The sequence below is a fragment of the Sorex fumeus genome, unplaced genomic scaffold, assembly GCF_029834395.1.
Source record: "Sorex fumeus unplaced genomic scaffold, SorFum_2.1 ptg000072l, whole genome shotgun sequence".
Classification (NCBI taxonomy): domain Eukaryota; kingdom Metazoa; phylum Chordata; class Mammalia; order Eulipotyphla; family Soricidae; genus Sorex; species Sorex fumeus.
Genome location: NW_026606129.1, coordinates 65,008,363 through 65,025,173, shown reverse-complemented (window position 1 = coordinate 65,025,173; position 16,811 = coordinate 65,008,363). Strand labels below are relative to the sequence as shown.

Sequence of the window (16,811 nt, the reverse complement as noted above, 5' to 3'; positions counted from 1 at the left end):
TCTGAGGAATGAAACAGAAGAGATAAAGATCACAAATAATCTTTATTTACAGCTTAGTTACCAAATAATATGAAAAAAACTTCAGTGTTCATGACTTGTGGACTCAGAATTGTGAATAAAGTACTGAAAACTAGTAATAGGAATATGTTCTTTGTCTGTATGGGGTAGAAAACTTCCTAAGACTCAGTTTTACACCCCTTTGCTCTTTGAATTTGGTTTCAAAATGATGCCCTTCAAAAGAGCAAAAAAGAAAATGGAATCAATGTATCCTAAATTGAAATGAGAGAAAAGAAGACTGGCATGAAATCTTCTTCTGATCTGAGTTCTCTGGGCTTGTCTTCTCTTGTCTTTGGGTTAGGACAGCCCTTGTCAATTCACTGGCCTGCCATCCCTAAGAAATTCTGCTCGTTCCACCAGTACTAAAGGCCAGCTGACGAACAGAAGCCTGTTGGTTTCCATGCAGCCCTTTCCCTCTTTCTTAAAAAGAACTATTTAAAGCACACACCCTGATCTCATACTTGCACCCATTTTTAGACGCTAAAATAAAGAAAATTAGGGGTTCTAGGACTGGGTACGTTTCTGTCATGTGCACCAAATTGCAAGGGTGCTCACAGCTCTCGTATAGGAATATCTTAACTATATTTAATCACAGAAAACTTTACAGAAAAGTTCAGGTTAATTCCTTTTACATCATGAAAAAAAAAGATTTTTTCCTTAGAATAACAAATGAATTATTCTATCCAGACACATACTGAGCCCATACTTTGGAAACAAAAAACACTACATTTCTGTTCCAAGTTACAGATTTTAGATATTTGTTTAAATTTCTTTGCCAATCATTTCTTCCTAATTTTCTTATTTCCTGCTCTGATAATATGCCCAACATACTCTGCAAGGATCCAGTTCCTAAAGTCTCTGCTGAGAGGGTATGTGTTTTACCTTCCTGACTACAGACAGACAAGAGTAGTTTCTACTCAAACTAAGTCAAATTCTTTCTCTTGGGGGATGGAATTGGAGATCAGGAGATGCGACTGAGTGTGAAACATTTAAAGAGAGAAATTGAGTCAGCAATGGGAACAATGTACTTGGATCTTGTGCCAAGAAGTAGAGAGAAAAGGAAGAGTGAGTGGTGAAGAGAAGAAGTTAAAAGAGAGCTAGAGATGGAACAGATATAGAAATAAGAGCAAGTGAGCAAGATGGTACCTTTGATTTAAGAATAAAACACATTTTCCCAGAACTAGAACAGAAAGTGATGCTTCTGTGATCCATTGTCTCAGCACCATGCTCATTAATTAACTACCACTGATATTTCACGTGCTTTTGCTCAGTTTTCATTCTTTGCCTGAGGCTAAAATAGATTCTATAATTGATACCCTCCTCAGAAGAGTGTGACTTTCCATCTGGGATAGATTTTCAAAAAATTCTTAGCGGGAGCCCAGCGAGTTGGAATAACTCCAAGCTTCTATTGGCCAGCATCTCTTTTTTCCTTCTCTGAAAGGTGTGAATTTGACCTTCTCATTGGTCACCAAGGTTGCCATTTTCAGCTACTTATGACTAAGACACAAAGGACTTGAGGGAGACCAGCCCACAGAGTTCTATTTGAGGAATGCCAAATGGTCTTTCTGGACCCAGCTGGTACCATTCCCTAGCACAGTGCCTGAAATGTGTTCATAGCTATTTTTATTGAGTTATAATATTATTGCTCACAAGAAGTCTAATATTAAAACAAAAACAACAATGCCCACAAAGAGGGAAGAGCACTCTTAAAAACTGCTAGTTGTGTGACTGAGGAAAAATCAAAACCTCTGTGTTTCAGTTTCCTCATCTATAAAAAGTGATAACAATATCTTCCTCATAGGAGTTGTTAAAAGACATGGAGTAATATTTGTAAAACCTCTAAGACAGTGGTTAATAGTACTCATATAGTAGTGAACAGTGTGAGACCTATGCTTGTCAAAGATTAAAAAAAAGAAGAAAGAAATTAAACAATAGAAACTTTTCCCCCTCCCATTCAATTCTAGACAAAGAAAGAACACTTAAAACAAACTGGGCACTCCAAAAGTAAAGAGACAGAGAAAAAAGTGCCTGCCACAGAGGCAGGCTGGTGGGAGATAGTGTTGGTGGCAATAGGAAAACTGGGGATATTGCTGATGGGAAATGTACACTGGTGGAGGAATGGGTGCTGAACATTGTATGACTGAAACCCAATCATGAAAGGTTTGTAACTGTGTCTCTCTCATGGTGATGAGAGAGAGAGAGAGAGAGAGAGAGAGAGAGAGAGAGAGAGAGAGAGTCCATCAAAAGAAAAAAGAAAAAAATGAGTGATCCTTAAGCACAAAGCCAGGAGTAATCCTTGAGCACTGTTGGATGTGGCCCATAAACCAAAAATAAATAGGTAAAAATGTTTAGAAAAAGAAAGAAAAGATAAATTATGTTGCAGCTACACAATGAACTATGCAGCCTAGGAGCAGCGAATTAATAAAATTTGCTTATACATTAGTAGAAAAAAACTGGACACAATTTATTTTTCTTTAAGCCACATTTCTGCTTTTATTAGAGAATTGAGTTTGCAATCTTTCAGTGAACACACTTAATTTATGTTAAGCTAGTAATAGAGGGAAAGTCTTGGGCTTAGAATGTTTGAGGCTTGAGGAATAAGTAAGGGGAGCCCCAGAGTCTAGTTTTGGTGTAGTTGGAACTTTATAGGATGATTCATACATCATCAGACTAAGGGTGGAGAGCTCTCTCCTGTAAGCTTATTTCTTAACATAATGATTTGTATATGCGGTTTGCAGTGTTGGCTGGGAAGAAAATAATATAAAAAGGAAAGAATTTGGGAAGTTACAATAAAATTATGAAGTCTCTCAAAGATTTAGTTATCAACATTATCGTGTATGTATACAATCATACATATATAATTTAAATTTAGGAAAGGAGGGATGGCGATGGAGTATGTGGTTCTTGGGATGTGATCACCTTTAAATCATATGCTTAAGGAGTGGTAAAGTCACTCTCAAAAGCTCAGAGATTGCCAAAGATATTAGTGATGTTTAAGAATTTTTAGAACTATTTAGGTATAATTCACATAATTCATCCTAAGAGCTTGACAAATGCACACAGAGACATAATCATCATCACGATCAATATATAGAGCATTTCCATCCTTCCTATTACCAGCCCTGGCAAACCCTGATCTGAATTATTTTTTTTTTCTTCTCATATTTTTCTGCCTTGTACAGAATGAAGTATCTTGTCAGTGAAGCATCTCTAACCTTTGGACACATGATAAGTCGTTTTAGCATCCTATGGTTTTATCACAATTATACTGTGTATGCACATGACTGATCAATTGCTCACTATTCATCACTTTGATTAAATTTCTGGAGGCATGTCTGAAGGCAAAGATTGTTCTGATTAGTTACTGTGTTCACAGCAGTCCAATCAAATTTAATTCAAATAGTGAAAGTAAGGCGCTTGTCTTGCATGCTGCCAACCCTAGTTCTATCACCAGCCACCCCAAATAGTTCCCCAGAACATGGACAGGAGTGATTACTGAGCACTGCTCGGTGTGACCCAAATGCCTAAACCCAAAACAAAACAAAAAATACTGTTGAATGAAGGAATGACTAACTCAATAAAAGTACTTATGTTGTTATTGACTCCACAAAGCAATTTGTGTTCAGCATTATCAAAGTCATCATGTTGTATTACACCTAGATAATATTATTCAAACAATTCTGAGGAATATATACATATATATATATATATATATATTTTGAAGTTACATTGGGTCTGAGTATTAGAAATCAGAGAACCATCCCAATCAATTACAGTTGCATGTTTAGTATATTCAATCGCTTGAAAATAAAATGGGAAAAATCTTCATTTGTGTAACACTGCTTATTATTATGATATATAACTACATTTGAAAAGCTGCTTATTCCTCATTTTTTGCACTCTGTATATTTTGTAACAACTCTGACATGACAGTAATGCTTAAGAGCAAGATCACGAAATCCTCAAAATCAAGCTTATTTTCTGTGTTCTGGTCAAGTTCAGAAAGGAGATCTTTGTATTTTGATTTGTTTTCTTGTCCCTGTGAGAATAAAGAAGGTAAGTGAAAATCTATTTCATTGTTTCACAGGTAACAGACAATAATAAATTGTTAACAACAACTTGCATGTGAAGTTAATACCAATGCTTCAGATGAACAGCATAAAATCTTTTTTTTTTTTTTTGTAGTCACTTCACTGAATTCTCACAAAGGCTTTACTGAGTATGTACTATGAGTATTTTCACTGTGTAGCTGCACATCGGGGACTAAGTGAAGCTTTAGTAACTTTCTCCAAGCAAGGCAGTTATATGTGTGGAGCTGAGATTCATAAAGCTTGATTCCCTCCTTTCAGAGCCCATATTAAGCTGTCCTACCTCTTTAACAACTCAAATATTGTATATTTTTATATTCTCAAATTATGATCTCTGTAATCAAGTTATCAGTGTTTTATGGAGCAATTGGGTAATTTAGAAATCTGAGATAAAATAGACTATGAGAAAATATGTGTTTCGTAAGGGACAGGAAAGATAGGACAGCAGATTGGGTGCTTGCTTTGCATGGAGCTGACTTGGGTTTGATCCCTGGCATCTCATATGGTCCACTGAGCTCTATCAGGAGTAAGTGTGAGAGCAGAGCCAGGAGTAAGCCCGAAGCACCACTGTGTGGCAAACACACACACACACACACACACACACACACACACACACACACACAATTAAAAAGTGCTTCGCAAAAGATTGTGCAGTTTGATCATGAATCGTATCCAAGTTCACAGTTTGATCATAAATCATATCCAAGTTCACAGTTCTCCTAAACAGATTGAAAGAAAACATATGAAGAGTGTATAAATGCAGACACTTTTCTGTTTTCAGCCACAGCTTCTGAAGTATCTTCTCAAAGTGGCATTACAATGTTACTTGACTCACTGTTCTAAAGAGCTGTTTATATATTTAATTCAAGTCCAAATGCTATCATATGTGCTAGCTGAGAAACTCTATCACAGCAATGGGTAAGGCACTTAAGAATGAGAATTCATTGTCTTGCATTTTTCATTCCCTGGACTCTCTTGTAAAGTCGCATCAGCTTCACTTCAAGAGAGTGAGTGGAATGCTACTGAAAGGAACAGATTCTACCATGGGGCAAGGGTTGACAACCTCATTAATAAAAGGCACACGGATTAAAAGTCAGAGATAGCTCTGGGTCTCTTTTTTTTTTAGCTGAATTTGCTGAAAATATGAAGTTCACCGAGGCCCAGCCACCTAGGAACTGACCAAACATTAGATGTTCTCTACCACCAACCTCACCCGCAGTATGACCTCTCCAGCAATGTCCCCAATTTCTCACCCACCATCCCAGTCTGCCCCCTTGCAAAGCAAGCAAATTTACTTCATGGTGCTTATTTCAACACAAAGGCAAATGGAAGTATCAAAAGTTGTATCAGCAACAGTCAATTTATGCTTCTTCTGCCACTCCTGAGCTGTTTGTGTGCTCATTTGGTCTGGACCTGGTACCTCTTTTGTGAAGTGGTTGCTGAGGAGATTTCTCTTGTACTCTGTGGGCAATGGAAAAGCCCAAGGAAGGTGACAAGATTAAGAGTAATGATGATATTAATTTGAAGGTGGCAGGTCAGGATAGTTCTGTGGTGCAGTTTAATGTTAAGAGGCAAACACTTCTTCATAAACTAATGAAACCCCATTAAACTAATGAACAACATGGTTTGTCATTGAGGCAAATCTTATTCTGGTGTGACAGGCAACAAATCAGTGACACAGACACACCTGCAATGTTGGAAATGGAGGATGTGGACACAATTGATGTGTTCCAGCAGCAGACGGGAGGTATCTACTGAAAAATAGAACCTGCTACTCCAGAACTCCCCCAGACCAAGAAGACATTCACAATTAGAAAACTGCAATTTGGTTCCACCACGTGCTGACTACATATGTATAGTTTTCTCTATTCTCTCATTCTTCTCTTCCCCATGTCTTCGTTGTACAGAAAGTAACTGATGTATGTGAGCAAGCATTGCATTTTTTAAAGGTAAATGGTCAATGGTATATTTTTATTGACATCAGTTAGAGATCACGGTCACGGTCCTCCGTTGTTCATCGATTTGCTCGAGTGGGCCCAGTAACGTCTCCATTGTGAGACTTAATTGTTACTGTGTTTGGCATATTGGATACGTCGCGGGTAGCTTGCCAGGATTTGCTGTGTGGGCAAGATACTCTCAGTAGTTTGCCATGCTTTCCGAGAGGGGTGGAGGAATCGAACTCAGTTAGGCCTTGTTAGCTGCGTGCCAGGCAAACGCCTTACCCACTGTGCACGCGCTGCACGGTTAGAGATAAGATGGGGGAAAATACTGGTTCTGTGAAAATACTCCCTTTCTTCATTATGTTTATTCGGCTCTTATCTTTATATTCCAGTAAGTTATTTTGCTCTCAATGTTCAATAAAAAAATCAACGAACAGAAATAAAAAAAAAAGTCTTGCCATTCCTTGTTTGATTGGAGAATTTTAATGTTTTCCATTTATCATTGTGAAACCAAAGACAACTTTATAACTTATTTTTACATAGCTGTTACATGACTTGCAATCTGTCTTTAAATAGGGATAAATTACTCTAAAAGAAATTAATTCTAGATACTTTTCCCAGGGGTTAGATCCCACATGATTACTCTGACCAGGAGTGATCTCTGGCCAGAATAATCATGTGCGGTCTAACCTCTGGTCACAGAGGTCAGAGGATCATATGGGGTGCTAGGGATAGAACCCAGTTTGCCACATGCAAGGTAAGCACCTCACTTTACATTTCTTCAGTCTTCTTATACACTAAAAAAGAAAATTTTACTGAGAACAATTGACAAAATTACAATATTTAAAGTGTGCAAAGGCATAATGATTTTAATTACATATACATTGTGGAAGGATTACAAAGATTAAGTTAACCCACCCAACTCTTCCCTGAATCAATGCTTATTTATATACTTATTTATTGTGGTAGTAATGCTTCACATCTAATCTTTGCAACTTTGAAGTACACAGCACTATTTTGTTAATTATAGTCAATATGCTATACATTGCACCCTCAGAAATGACTTATATAACTGGAAATGTGTACCCTTTAATATAATCACACAATTTCTCCTTTCTGCACTCTCTGGCGACTGTTAACTCTATTCTTTGTTTCTACTAAATTAGCTTATTTTATTAAAAAAATTTTTTTTAGTGTTTTGGGCCACAACTGGCAATTTCCACAGCTTACTCCTGGCTTTGCACTCAAGGGGGCTTTGGTGATCCTAACGGGTGTTGAGGATTGAACCTTGGTTGGCTGCATGCAAGGCAAACACCCTACCCTCTTTACTCTCACTCTGGCCTGAAATTAGCTTCTTCCAGAAAAACAAAATTTACATTATGTTCCGTCTAAAAAAATACACAAATTTTGCATATACTTTTTTGAAATAATCAGATTCTCAGGATTTGTACCCTTGAACCAGCTTCACTCTGTGGCTGACCTTTTCTGCAAGAACAGTATGCTAAAACTGTACAGAGAATATATCCATAGTTTCAATATTTGATGGAGTTATAATGATCTTTTAATTATTTCAGCACATCTTAAAGATTGTTTGATTTTAATATTTTCCTTTTATGGTCTAGTAATAAATATTGGCGATTTGGTTCTACATGAAGTCCTTTTGATAAACACTTTCCCCATGCCAGTGCTTTCCAAAGTAAGAACACTCACTACTGATAAAAATGAATGTAATTTGTTGGTACTACAAGAATAGATATTAAATAAAAATTAATAGCCATCTGTTATTTTACTGCTGCCCACTTTGCCCAATTTGCAATTTGTATAGTGATAAAGTTTTCTTAAATAATAATTTAAGTAGTGAGAAAAGTTAAATAAAATGTTCTATATTGTTATGTAGAAAATAGCATATGAAGGAAAAGCAATGAAGATTATTTTCAAATGACTGAGGATTGAGCAATAGATAGGTAATTTAAATGACTCCCCTGGGTGAATGTTTGTACACTGATAAATCTCATTTCTATATGGAACATTACTTTCACCTCCCACCTTATATATTCTTTTACTATCTGAGTTTCTCTGCCTGAATCTTTCATGGGCACCTTAAAATTGACACATCCTGGTACTGATCTCGGTTCAGCCTTGGGAGTCTGTAGGAGTCTAGGAATTTATCCATTTCCTCGAGGTTTTCATGTTCCGTGGCATAAAGCTTCTCAAAGTACTCCCTGAGGATCCTTTGAATTTCTGTAGTTTCTGTTGTAATGACCCCCTTTGCATTTCTGATTCGGTTTGTAAGGGTTTTCTCTCTCCCTTTCTTTGTGAGTTTTGCTAGAGGCCTATCGATCTTGTTAATTTTCTCGAAGAAGCAGCTCTTGGTTTCAATGATCTTTCAGATTACTTTTTGGGGGGTGGGGGGGCGGAACGGATACTGGGATCCATGGTGGTGGAAAATGGGCACTGGTGGAGGGATGGGTATTTGATCATTGTATAACTGAAACCCAAGCACAAAAATTTGTAAGTCTACAACTGTACCTCATGGTGTTTCATTAATAAAAATTTTAAAAAAAAGATACATCCTAATGGAACTCCTCACCTTTTTTCACCTGGTAATACTAAAGACTTATTCCTGACTCTATACTCATGGATCATTCCTGGAGAGCTCAGGGGACCATAGGGGATGCGGGAATCAAATCTTGATTAACTAAATGGAAGGCAAATGTCTTACCTCTGCACTATCTCTCCAGCTCCTGCTTCGCTAACTCTTGCTTATTATTTCACTTTTTGCTTACTTTAATTATACAGAAGCCCTTCTTTTACCATGACTGACTACCCCATGTCAGTCTCTCTGCTTTACTCTTTCACACCTTGTTATTTATTATTACTATTTCAGCAAAACTGTCTGCTATGCTGAGCTCATCTTTCAGCATAAATTATCACTGTCACTGTCATCCTGTTGTTCATCGATTTCCTCGAGCAGGCACCAGCAACGTCTCCTTCGTCCTAGCCCTGAGATTTTAGAAAGTACCACATTCGAGGCTCTTTCAGTGTCAGGGGAATGAGATCCATCATTGTTACTGGTTTTTGGCATATTGAATACTCCACGGGGAGTTTGCCAGACTCTGCCATGTGGGCAGGATATTTTCGGTAGCCTACCAGGTTCTCCAGAGTAAGTAGATAATGAGATGTCTAAAGTAAAGCATAAAGTAGGTGCTCGATAAACTTTTTTGTTGTTTTTGTGCCACACCTGACAGTGCTCAGGACTTACTCTTGCTTCTGAACTCAAAGATCATTCCTGGTGGGCTCAGAAGACCATATAATGTGCTAAAGATGGAACCTAAGTTGGTGTGTGCAGGACAGGAGGCCTAACTACTATACTATCAATCAAGTCCATTAGTAATCATTTATAAAAAATTTAAAGTAATGTAATGATGCCTTTGAGCTGATTTGTGACCTTTGGTGTAAGTTAGGATGGTGTGGTCCCTGTTTTTTTGTCCCTGTTATTTCTCTTACCTCTGTAAAATTCCTAAATTGCGTTTGCAGCAGATTTTTGGCCGTAGTTTTTCCAAGTTTACCATCAGGGTCAGAAGAATTTCTGAAAATCAGGGCTATGGTGGCAATGGCTTTTTCCAGATCTGAGCCTTTCCTCAGAGCTGTGAGAAAAGAAATACACATACATGCATATATATATGTGTGTATATATATAATGTGTAATATAATGTGTAGTCTAATAGAATATTAGAAATATTCTATTGACAGAGATGGGGCTATACCTTTCAAAAAAACTATGAAATCATTGTTGAAGGTGTATGTTACCATGTCTCTATCCTTTCACTCTGTCCTTTAACTGTAAGTGGGAACTGAGAAGGAACTCAATTTCTTCATCTTTAAACAGTGGAGAAGAAAATTTCCTTTATTAGTACCTATAATCAATAGAATTAGAAGGAGATTTTTCCACATGCTTATGTGAACTTGAGAAAATCTTTCCTCTTTTCAGTACTTGTTTTTTTTGGTCTGTTATCATTCAGCTACACCAATTTTTTAATAAGGCATCTACAATTTGCTAGATTTAATTCATGTCATTCAGGATACATTATTGAGTGAAATAGATTCTTGCTCTTGTTTGTATTCTACGACTGATGAGGAAGTAGTAGATTTCCAAGCTTTGAGAGAGTCCACAAATAACAGCATCTTCTTTATTCACTATGTTCCAGGTGCCTTTCCACATTGTATTCAATTCCTAGTAAAACCCAGAAGTAAGGTACTATTTGTGTCTTCATTTTGCATATTGAAAACCAACACATGGGGAGATTAAAAATCTTAAGGTCACAACATTATTCAGAAATGGCAGGGGAAAGGTTTGACTGACTTCAAAGACCAAAGGAAGGTCTGTCACTTTGAAACATTGGTCTCATTTTACTTTTTAATTCATTTGCTCTCTCTCTCTCTCTCTCTCTCTCTCTCTCTCTCTCTCTCTCTCTCTGTGTGTGTGTGCTTGTGCCAGGGGTCCATCTGAAGACTTCCCATATATGCAGCATGTGCTCTACTGCTAAGTGAGGTCTGCCACCTTGTAATATCTTTCTGTAATTAAGGGCCTGTCCATGAAGACTGTGAAATGCGGATGTTATCCAGCCTCTGCTGAAGTTCAGGTTGGTTTGACTGCTCCCTAAACCAGGGCTCCATCTGGACTAACAGTTTTCTCCTTTTTCTCCTTAATTCTTTGAAATCCAGTGTATCTAGCTCTAAAATAGCATATGCTCATGGTCAAAACAGGTTTAGAAAATATTAAAAAAAAAAAAAGAGGGACACTAATTATCCTACCCACACTGACGAAACTTCGCTAGATATTTTGGTTTCCTGTTTTCATGGTTCGGTTCTTGTTTTAAACTCAGCATGCGGCTTCCTGATTTCTGCCCTGACTGCTTCACAGAGTTGTGAGTGAATATGGGAAAGCATATTGCAAAGGGCTAAGTGCTATTAAAAATGCAAAGGATTGACATTTCTCTTTGTGTGTTTTTCATGGACTGTTTAGTGTCTGAAGTGGGAGGTGTGGGGGAGGGTGTTAAATCAGGCTACTCCATATCAACCTGTCCTGATACTTCCTACTTCCCTTTTTTAATAATTAAAGAAATACCGAACTATAAAAACTCACATTTCAGTCTCCAAACAAATATAGTTCTGGGGATGGCATGGTGAATAATCACAAGAGAACAACCCTGGATTTCCTGGCATTTATGTCCTGGTAGATAGTAGAGATGAATGATCAACTGTGGAACTCTTATTCTAGGACAGCCACACCTCCATGGAATGGACGTGATTCAACTCATTTAATTCTTACAGTGGCCCACTAAGTTTGGTCCTGGTATCATTCTACTTAGAGAAGAAAAAAACTGAAGCACAGAGATATTCGGTAGATTCTCAAAGTCACACAGCCAGTCATACCTTCCTATAATGTGCACTGCCTCTAGATGTTATTTTCATCAGTATATTTTGTAGGATTCCTTTCTAACTACCCCCCTCCCACACACACTGGTACGGATGTTCTTCCTTTGTGCTTCTCTGCTCCAGTAAACACTGAAACACTTTTTCATCTGTTTAAATTATTTCTGCAAGTAGGACTAGATTACAAAATGTTAAACAAATCATAATCATAATAAAATATATATAAATCATTATAAAAATCATAATAAAATATTTTAGCCACGTTTAAAAGCTAAAAAGAAATAGGTTGTTTTTATTTGGAAAAGGGTGTTTGTTGTCTTACACCTGACAGTGCTCAGGGCTTACTTGTGGCTCTGTAATCAGTCATCACTCTGGGTAGTGCTTGGGAGACTATTTGGTACCTTGAAAGGAACTAGAGTTCTCTCAGTGCAAAGCAAGACCCTTAATCCTTATGCTGTTCTTCCAGACCTAAAATGATTATTTTTGTTTTTATTTTCTGAAAATAATTTTGGGCCACACTTGTTGTAAACTCTGGGTTTACTCCTGGCTCTGTGCTCAGGAATCACTCCTGCCAAGATTTGGAGGATCATAAGGGCTACTGGGGATCAAACACAAGCTGGCACATGCAAGGCAAATGCCCTGCCTATAATACTATCGTTCCAGCCCATAACATTTTTTTATAATATAATTTATATACTTTTTTTAAACAAATAGAACACTTATTTTAGCATGGGCTCAATATAAAAATATCATTGAGATGTTATACTTTCTGCCATGTATAATCAATATAGCATTGATATAACATTTGCACTTACAGCACATTTCAATTCAGTTCCAAGTTTCAATATGTGTATATGACTTCTGCCATTGTATTTAACAAAGCTCTAGAATGTATGTCTTCTGAGGGCACATGCTATATCTTATTTAATATTTAAATTCATTCCAGTTTATAGATTGAAGTATTTTTTGTGTTCCCAAATCTTTAAAAAGATGTTTGATGATTTGTCAAGTTATCTTACACATTTGTGTGATGTAATAGGTGTTTGAAGATTTATCAGCAAATTACCTTACAGTTTGGCATTCTTTGATATCCTATTATTTTAGCTCATTAAATCCTATTATTATAATATCCCAATCACCCCAGACCTTACCTTTTATTGAAGCCAGCTGTTTGGATATTGAAATGCTGCCAAATAAAAAAAGAATAATGATTCTGGGAGTTTGGTTTTTGGTATCTGCACCTAAAGTGAAACAATACAATCTTTAAAATTAATTTCTCTTCAGCAAACATTCGCTAAGCATCCACCTAACTTTCAAAATCCTTTCTCAACTGGGCAGGTGGTGAAGAAGAACTTGGCCAGCTAATTGGCCAATTGCTTCAAAGAAAGGATTTGTCTTTAATTCTATGTGGTCATATTACTAAATTTCTCCCAAGAGAGAAAGAGCAGAAAAAAGTGAGAAATTTCCACATAGGCTCTTTCCACAGCCTTTCCCATTTCCAGGTGATAAAAAGAAGTTATCCAGGAAACCTGAGAAGCCATATTTTGAAGCCCCATTAGCCTCAACTCTTGCCTGAATCAAAACTATCACAGACCTGAATTTCCGCTCTAGGATGCTACGTGAACAAGAAAACTCTTCATTCTACAAAATGCTGGAGATTTGAAGTGCATTTGTTCAAGTAGTGTAATCTACCTAAATGATAATCTAGATATTGTTCTGGAGGAGTAGGAATTCATTAGTGAGTGATAGAGACTTGTTCCTATAATTCAAGGCTTAGAACAGAAGACAAAGATGTCAAAGAGGACATTCAAAGAAAGGAACTGGCAGATTCCATGCAGAAGATAGGAAAGACTGCTTAGTTTACTGAAGTTCTACCTGGGCCCAAAAAGAAAAATATAAAATAAAATTTAAAAAATTAAAAAAATAAATTCTACCTACTTCTTCACACCAGGCGCCCCAGAAAGGTCGGGATAGAGGCCGTTGGTGTTCTATGTATTCCTTTGCGCCTTGAACTCAGTTCTTGCCTGCAAAGAAGGGTCTGGAAGGAAGCTACACCTATGTGAGGGGGATACGCCTGGGATCCTGGCCCTATCCTGGTTCCCACACTCCACACACTCTCTCTCATCCTGGGGCTAGAAGGAACAAATACAGCTTAGTGCCTATTTGTTACATAGTCATTTGGGTATAACTCATGCTGCAAGTAATTAAAGCACTTAACGGGGACTCCTGAGTCCCAGTCATTTAGCTGCACCCTTTACTGTGTGGGTTGAAGCGATAGCACAGTGGGTAGGGTGTTTGCCTTGCACACAACCAACCAGGGGTTCGATTCCTCCATCCCACTCAGAGAGCCCAGCAAGCTACCAAGAATATCTCGCCTGCACAGCAGAGCCTGGCAAGCTCCCTGTGGCGTATTCGATCTGCCAAAAACAGTAACAAGTCTCACAATGGAGACGTTACTGGTGCCCGCTAGAGCAAATTGATTAACAACAGGAGGACAGTGCTACAGTGATACAGTGCTACCTGGGCCTAGTGAATTGGTAGGGGAAGCATACTCTAAACAGAGGGCACAGGTTGTCAAGAATTTGAGGTGGAAGAGAGCATGGCATGATTGAGAACTAAAGAAAGTCAAAGTGGCTGAGCTCTGGAGGAGAGAGTGGTAACAAGGGAGGCTGCAATCGTGGTGCAGAACTGTAGTGCATGAAGCTTAAGAAAGCTGTCAGTACTCCTCCACTGCTGGTGGGAATGCCGACTGGTTCAGCCCTTTTGGAAAACAATATGGACGTTTCTCAAAAAATTAGAATTCGAGCTCCCATTTGACCCAGCAATACCACTCCTGGGAATATATCCCAAAAAGGCAAAAATGTATAGCCGAAGTGACATCTGCACTTGTTTGTTCATTGCAGCACTCTTTACAGTAGCCAGAAACTGGAAGAAACCTGAGTGCCTAAGAACAGATGACTGGTTAAAGAAACTTTGGTACATCTACACAATGGAGTACTATGTAGCTGTTAGAAAGGATGAGGTCATGAAATTTACATACAAGTGGTACAACATGGAAAGTATCATGCTAAGCGAAATGAGTCAGAAAGAGAGGGATAGACATAGAAAGATTGCTTTCATCTGGGAGATATAAAGTAACAAAATATGAGATTAATACCCGAGAATAGCTGAGATCAGCACCAGGAGGATTACTCCTAGCTTAGAGGCCAGCCGGGTGTTCTATGGGAAAGGACAGCTCGGATAGAGAGGGGAGTACCAAATGAAGGGTGTCTGGAGGATCCTCCCAGGAGGGGAGAGGCATGTTGAAAGTAGACTATGGACTGAACATGTTTGCCACTCAATGCCTCTTTTGCTGACCACGACACCCAAAAGGAGAGAGAGAACAGGGGGGAATGCCCTGCCACAGTGGCAGGGTGGGATGGGGGGGATGGGGGGAGGGATATTATCCATGGTGGCAGAAAATGGGCACTGGTGGAGGGATGGGTATTTGATCATTGTATAAACGAAACCCAAGCACAAAAATTTGTAAATCTAAAAAAAAAAAAGAAAACTGTCAGGTTATTATTCTCAGGAACAGAAAACAAATGACAGTGATCATTGCTATATGAGAAATTCATTTCACCTTTAGGGAAATTTAGGAATATTGAAAAGGGCCTGGTGAGGAGGAAAAAGAGAAATTTTCTTTTAAAATCTTGCTGTTTGACTGGAGTGATGGTATTGAGGTCAGGGTGCTTAACTTGCACACGGCTGATCTGGGTTCAATCTCCAGCATCTCATGGTCCCTGAGTCCCAGCAGGAATAATTCCTGAGTGCAGAGCCAGTAGTGAGTTCTGATAGTGGCCCCCAAACAAAAAAAACAAACAATAACACTCTTGCTTTGATAAAGAGAAAATCAAAGTTTGCTTGTTATCTTATCCCTCAATGGTTAGAGTGATTTTGAAACAGTAAGAGCAATAGAACTGGGCCTTATCTTTGACAGTACCTTCAAGGGAACTTGATTTTTACTTCACTTTTGTTTTATTATTTTTTTTCCGGCTACATCTGATACTCAGGGTTTATTCTTGGCTCTGTGCACAGGGATCACTCCTGGTGGGACTTGGGGCACCATATTGGGTACCAGGGATTGAACTTGGGGTGTTTACATGCAAATTAAGCGCCCTACCCACTTTACAATAGCTCTAGCTCTTGGTCTTTGGGGTTTAAGATTTGCTTTAGGAACTATCCATTCAAGAGATCATTACCTTTGGGGGGCTCATTTTCTTTGTTAGTAAAGGTAGAAAATTGAGCTCTAAGATATCTTAGACCACTCATGATCATGGTGAGCTCCTCTTCGTTTTCTAAACTTCTGCACAATTATTACCTTCTTGATAGAATTTAAAATATGCAATATTTTCATATTTCACATTCATTTCCAGTGTGGCTTCTGGTATTTTCCATAGCCATATGTCATCTGTGTGATCCTTGAAAGTAAGAACTGTGCAATTTGTCATAGTATCTTCTACTCCCAGCCTAACAAATACCAAGTACTTGCTAAGTGTTCAAAAAGTAGTTTATATTTTTAAATTAAGTTGACCCTTAATGTGAAATACTGAGAAAGTGTATTCTTAACTCATTGAACATACTTTTACATATTTGAATGATATGAAACAGTTTCCTTAAGTCATGGATAATTTGAAAGAATATGCTGTACAGTTGAAGTCATACATTTTCCATTTTGATTTATAAATGTTTATCAGAGGCAGTGTTAGAAATCTGTGTTAATTTTATGATTAAGTTTTAAAATACATACCCCCCACACTTAAATAAAACACAATAAAGGGTGTCCAGGTATCACTGACCTTTTAGGCATTTTCCTCGGTGTTAAGGTGGCTTTCAGGGCTGCAGTAGGATTGGGCTCCCCATTCAAGGGGGGTGCTTTGTCCTGAGTGCTGTGCGTACAGCCACACATGCTCTGATCTGTTGTGTGTGTGTCCTCCCTAAGCAACAGTCACTTGCTCACTGTTACTATTGTTCACACCATGACAACTATGTAATGGCAGTTTCAAAAGAACTTTTCTCTAGTGTTATTATATGGAGATATGAAACCATTTATACATTCAGGAAATAATTGAGTACCTATGATAGGTCAGGCTCTCAAAAGATGTTCGAGACATAACAGTCAACAAAATCATTCAGGAACCTTTGTTTCCTTGAGTTTTGGGTTCAGAAAAGTAATCACACAAGAAGTCAAACCTGGAAACAGTACCATGTGTGAAGGAGGTCCATAAAATTTCTGCCAAAGAAGGTCAGA

The 16,811-nt window shown here is 38.1% G+C and overlaps 1 protein-coding gene and 1 pseudogene across 1 annotated transcript; one reads left to right on the top strand and one right to left on the bottom strand.

Annotated features, from left to right (window-relative positions):
- Positions 1–3,937: 3,937 nt before the first annotated feature.
- Positions 3,938–16,469, bottom strand: SNTN (sentan, cilia apical structure protein). Its single transcript, XM_056129725.1, has 4 exons — positions 16,360–16,469; positions 12,673–12,707; positions 9,593–9,732; positions 3,938–4,096 (listed from the first exon to the last, which is right to left on the bottom strand). The coding sequence occupies exons 1-4, from the start codon at positions 16,467–16,469 to the stop codon at positions 3,938–3,940; spliced, it is 444 nt and encodes a 147-aa protein (XP_055985700.1).
- LOC130037408 (small ubiquitin-related modifier 2-like) lies at positions 5,616–5,903 on the top strand (annotated as a pseudogene).
- Positions 16,470–16,811: the final 342 nt, after the last annotated feature.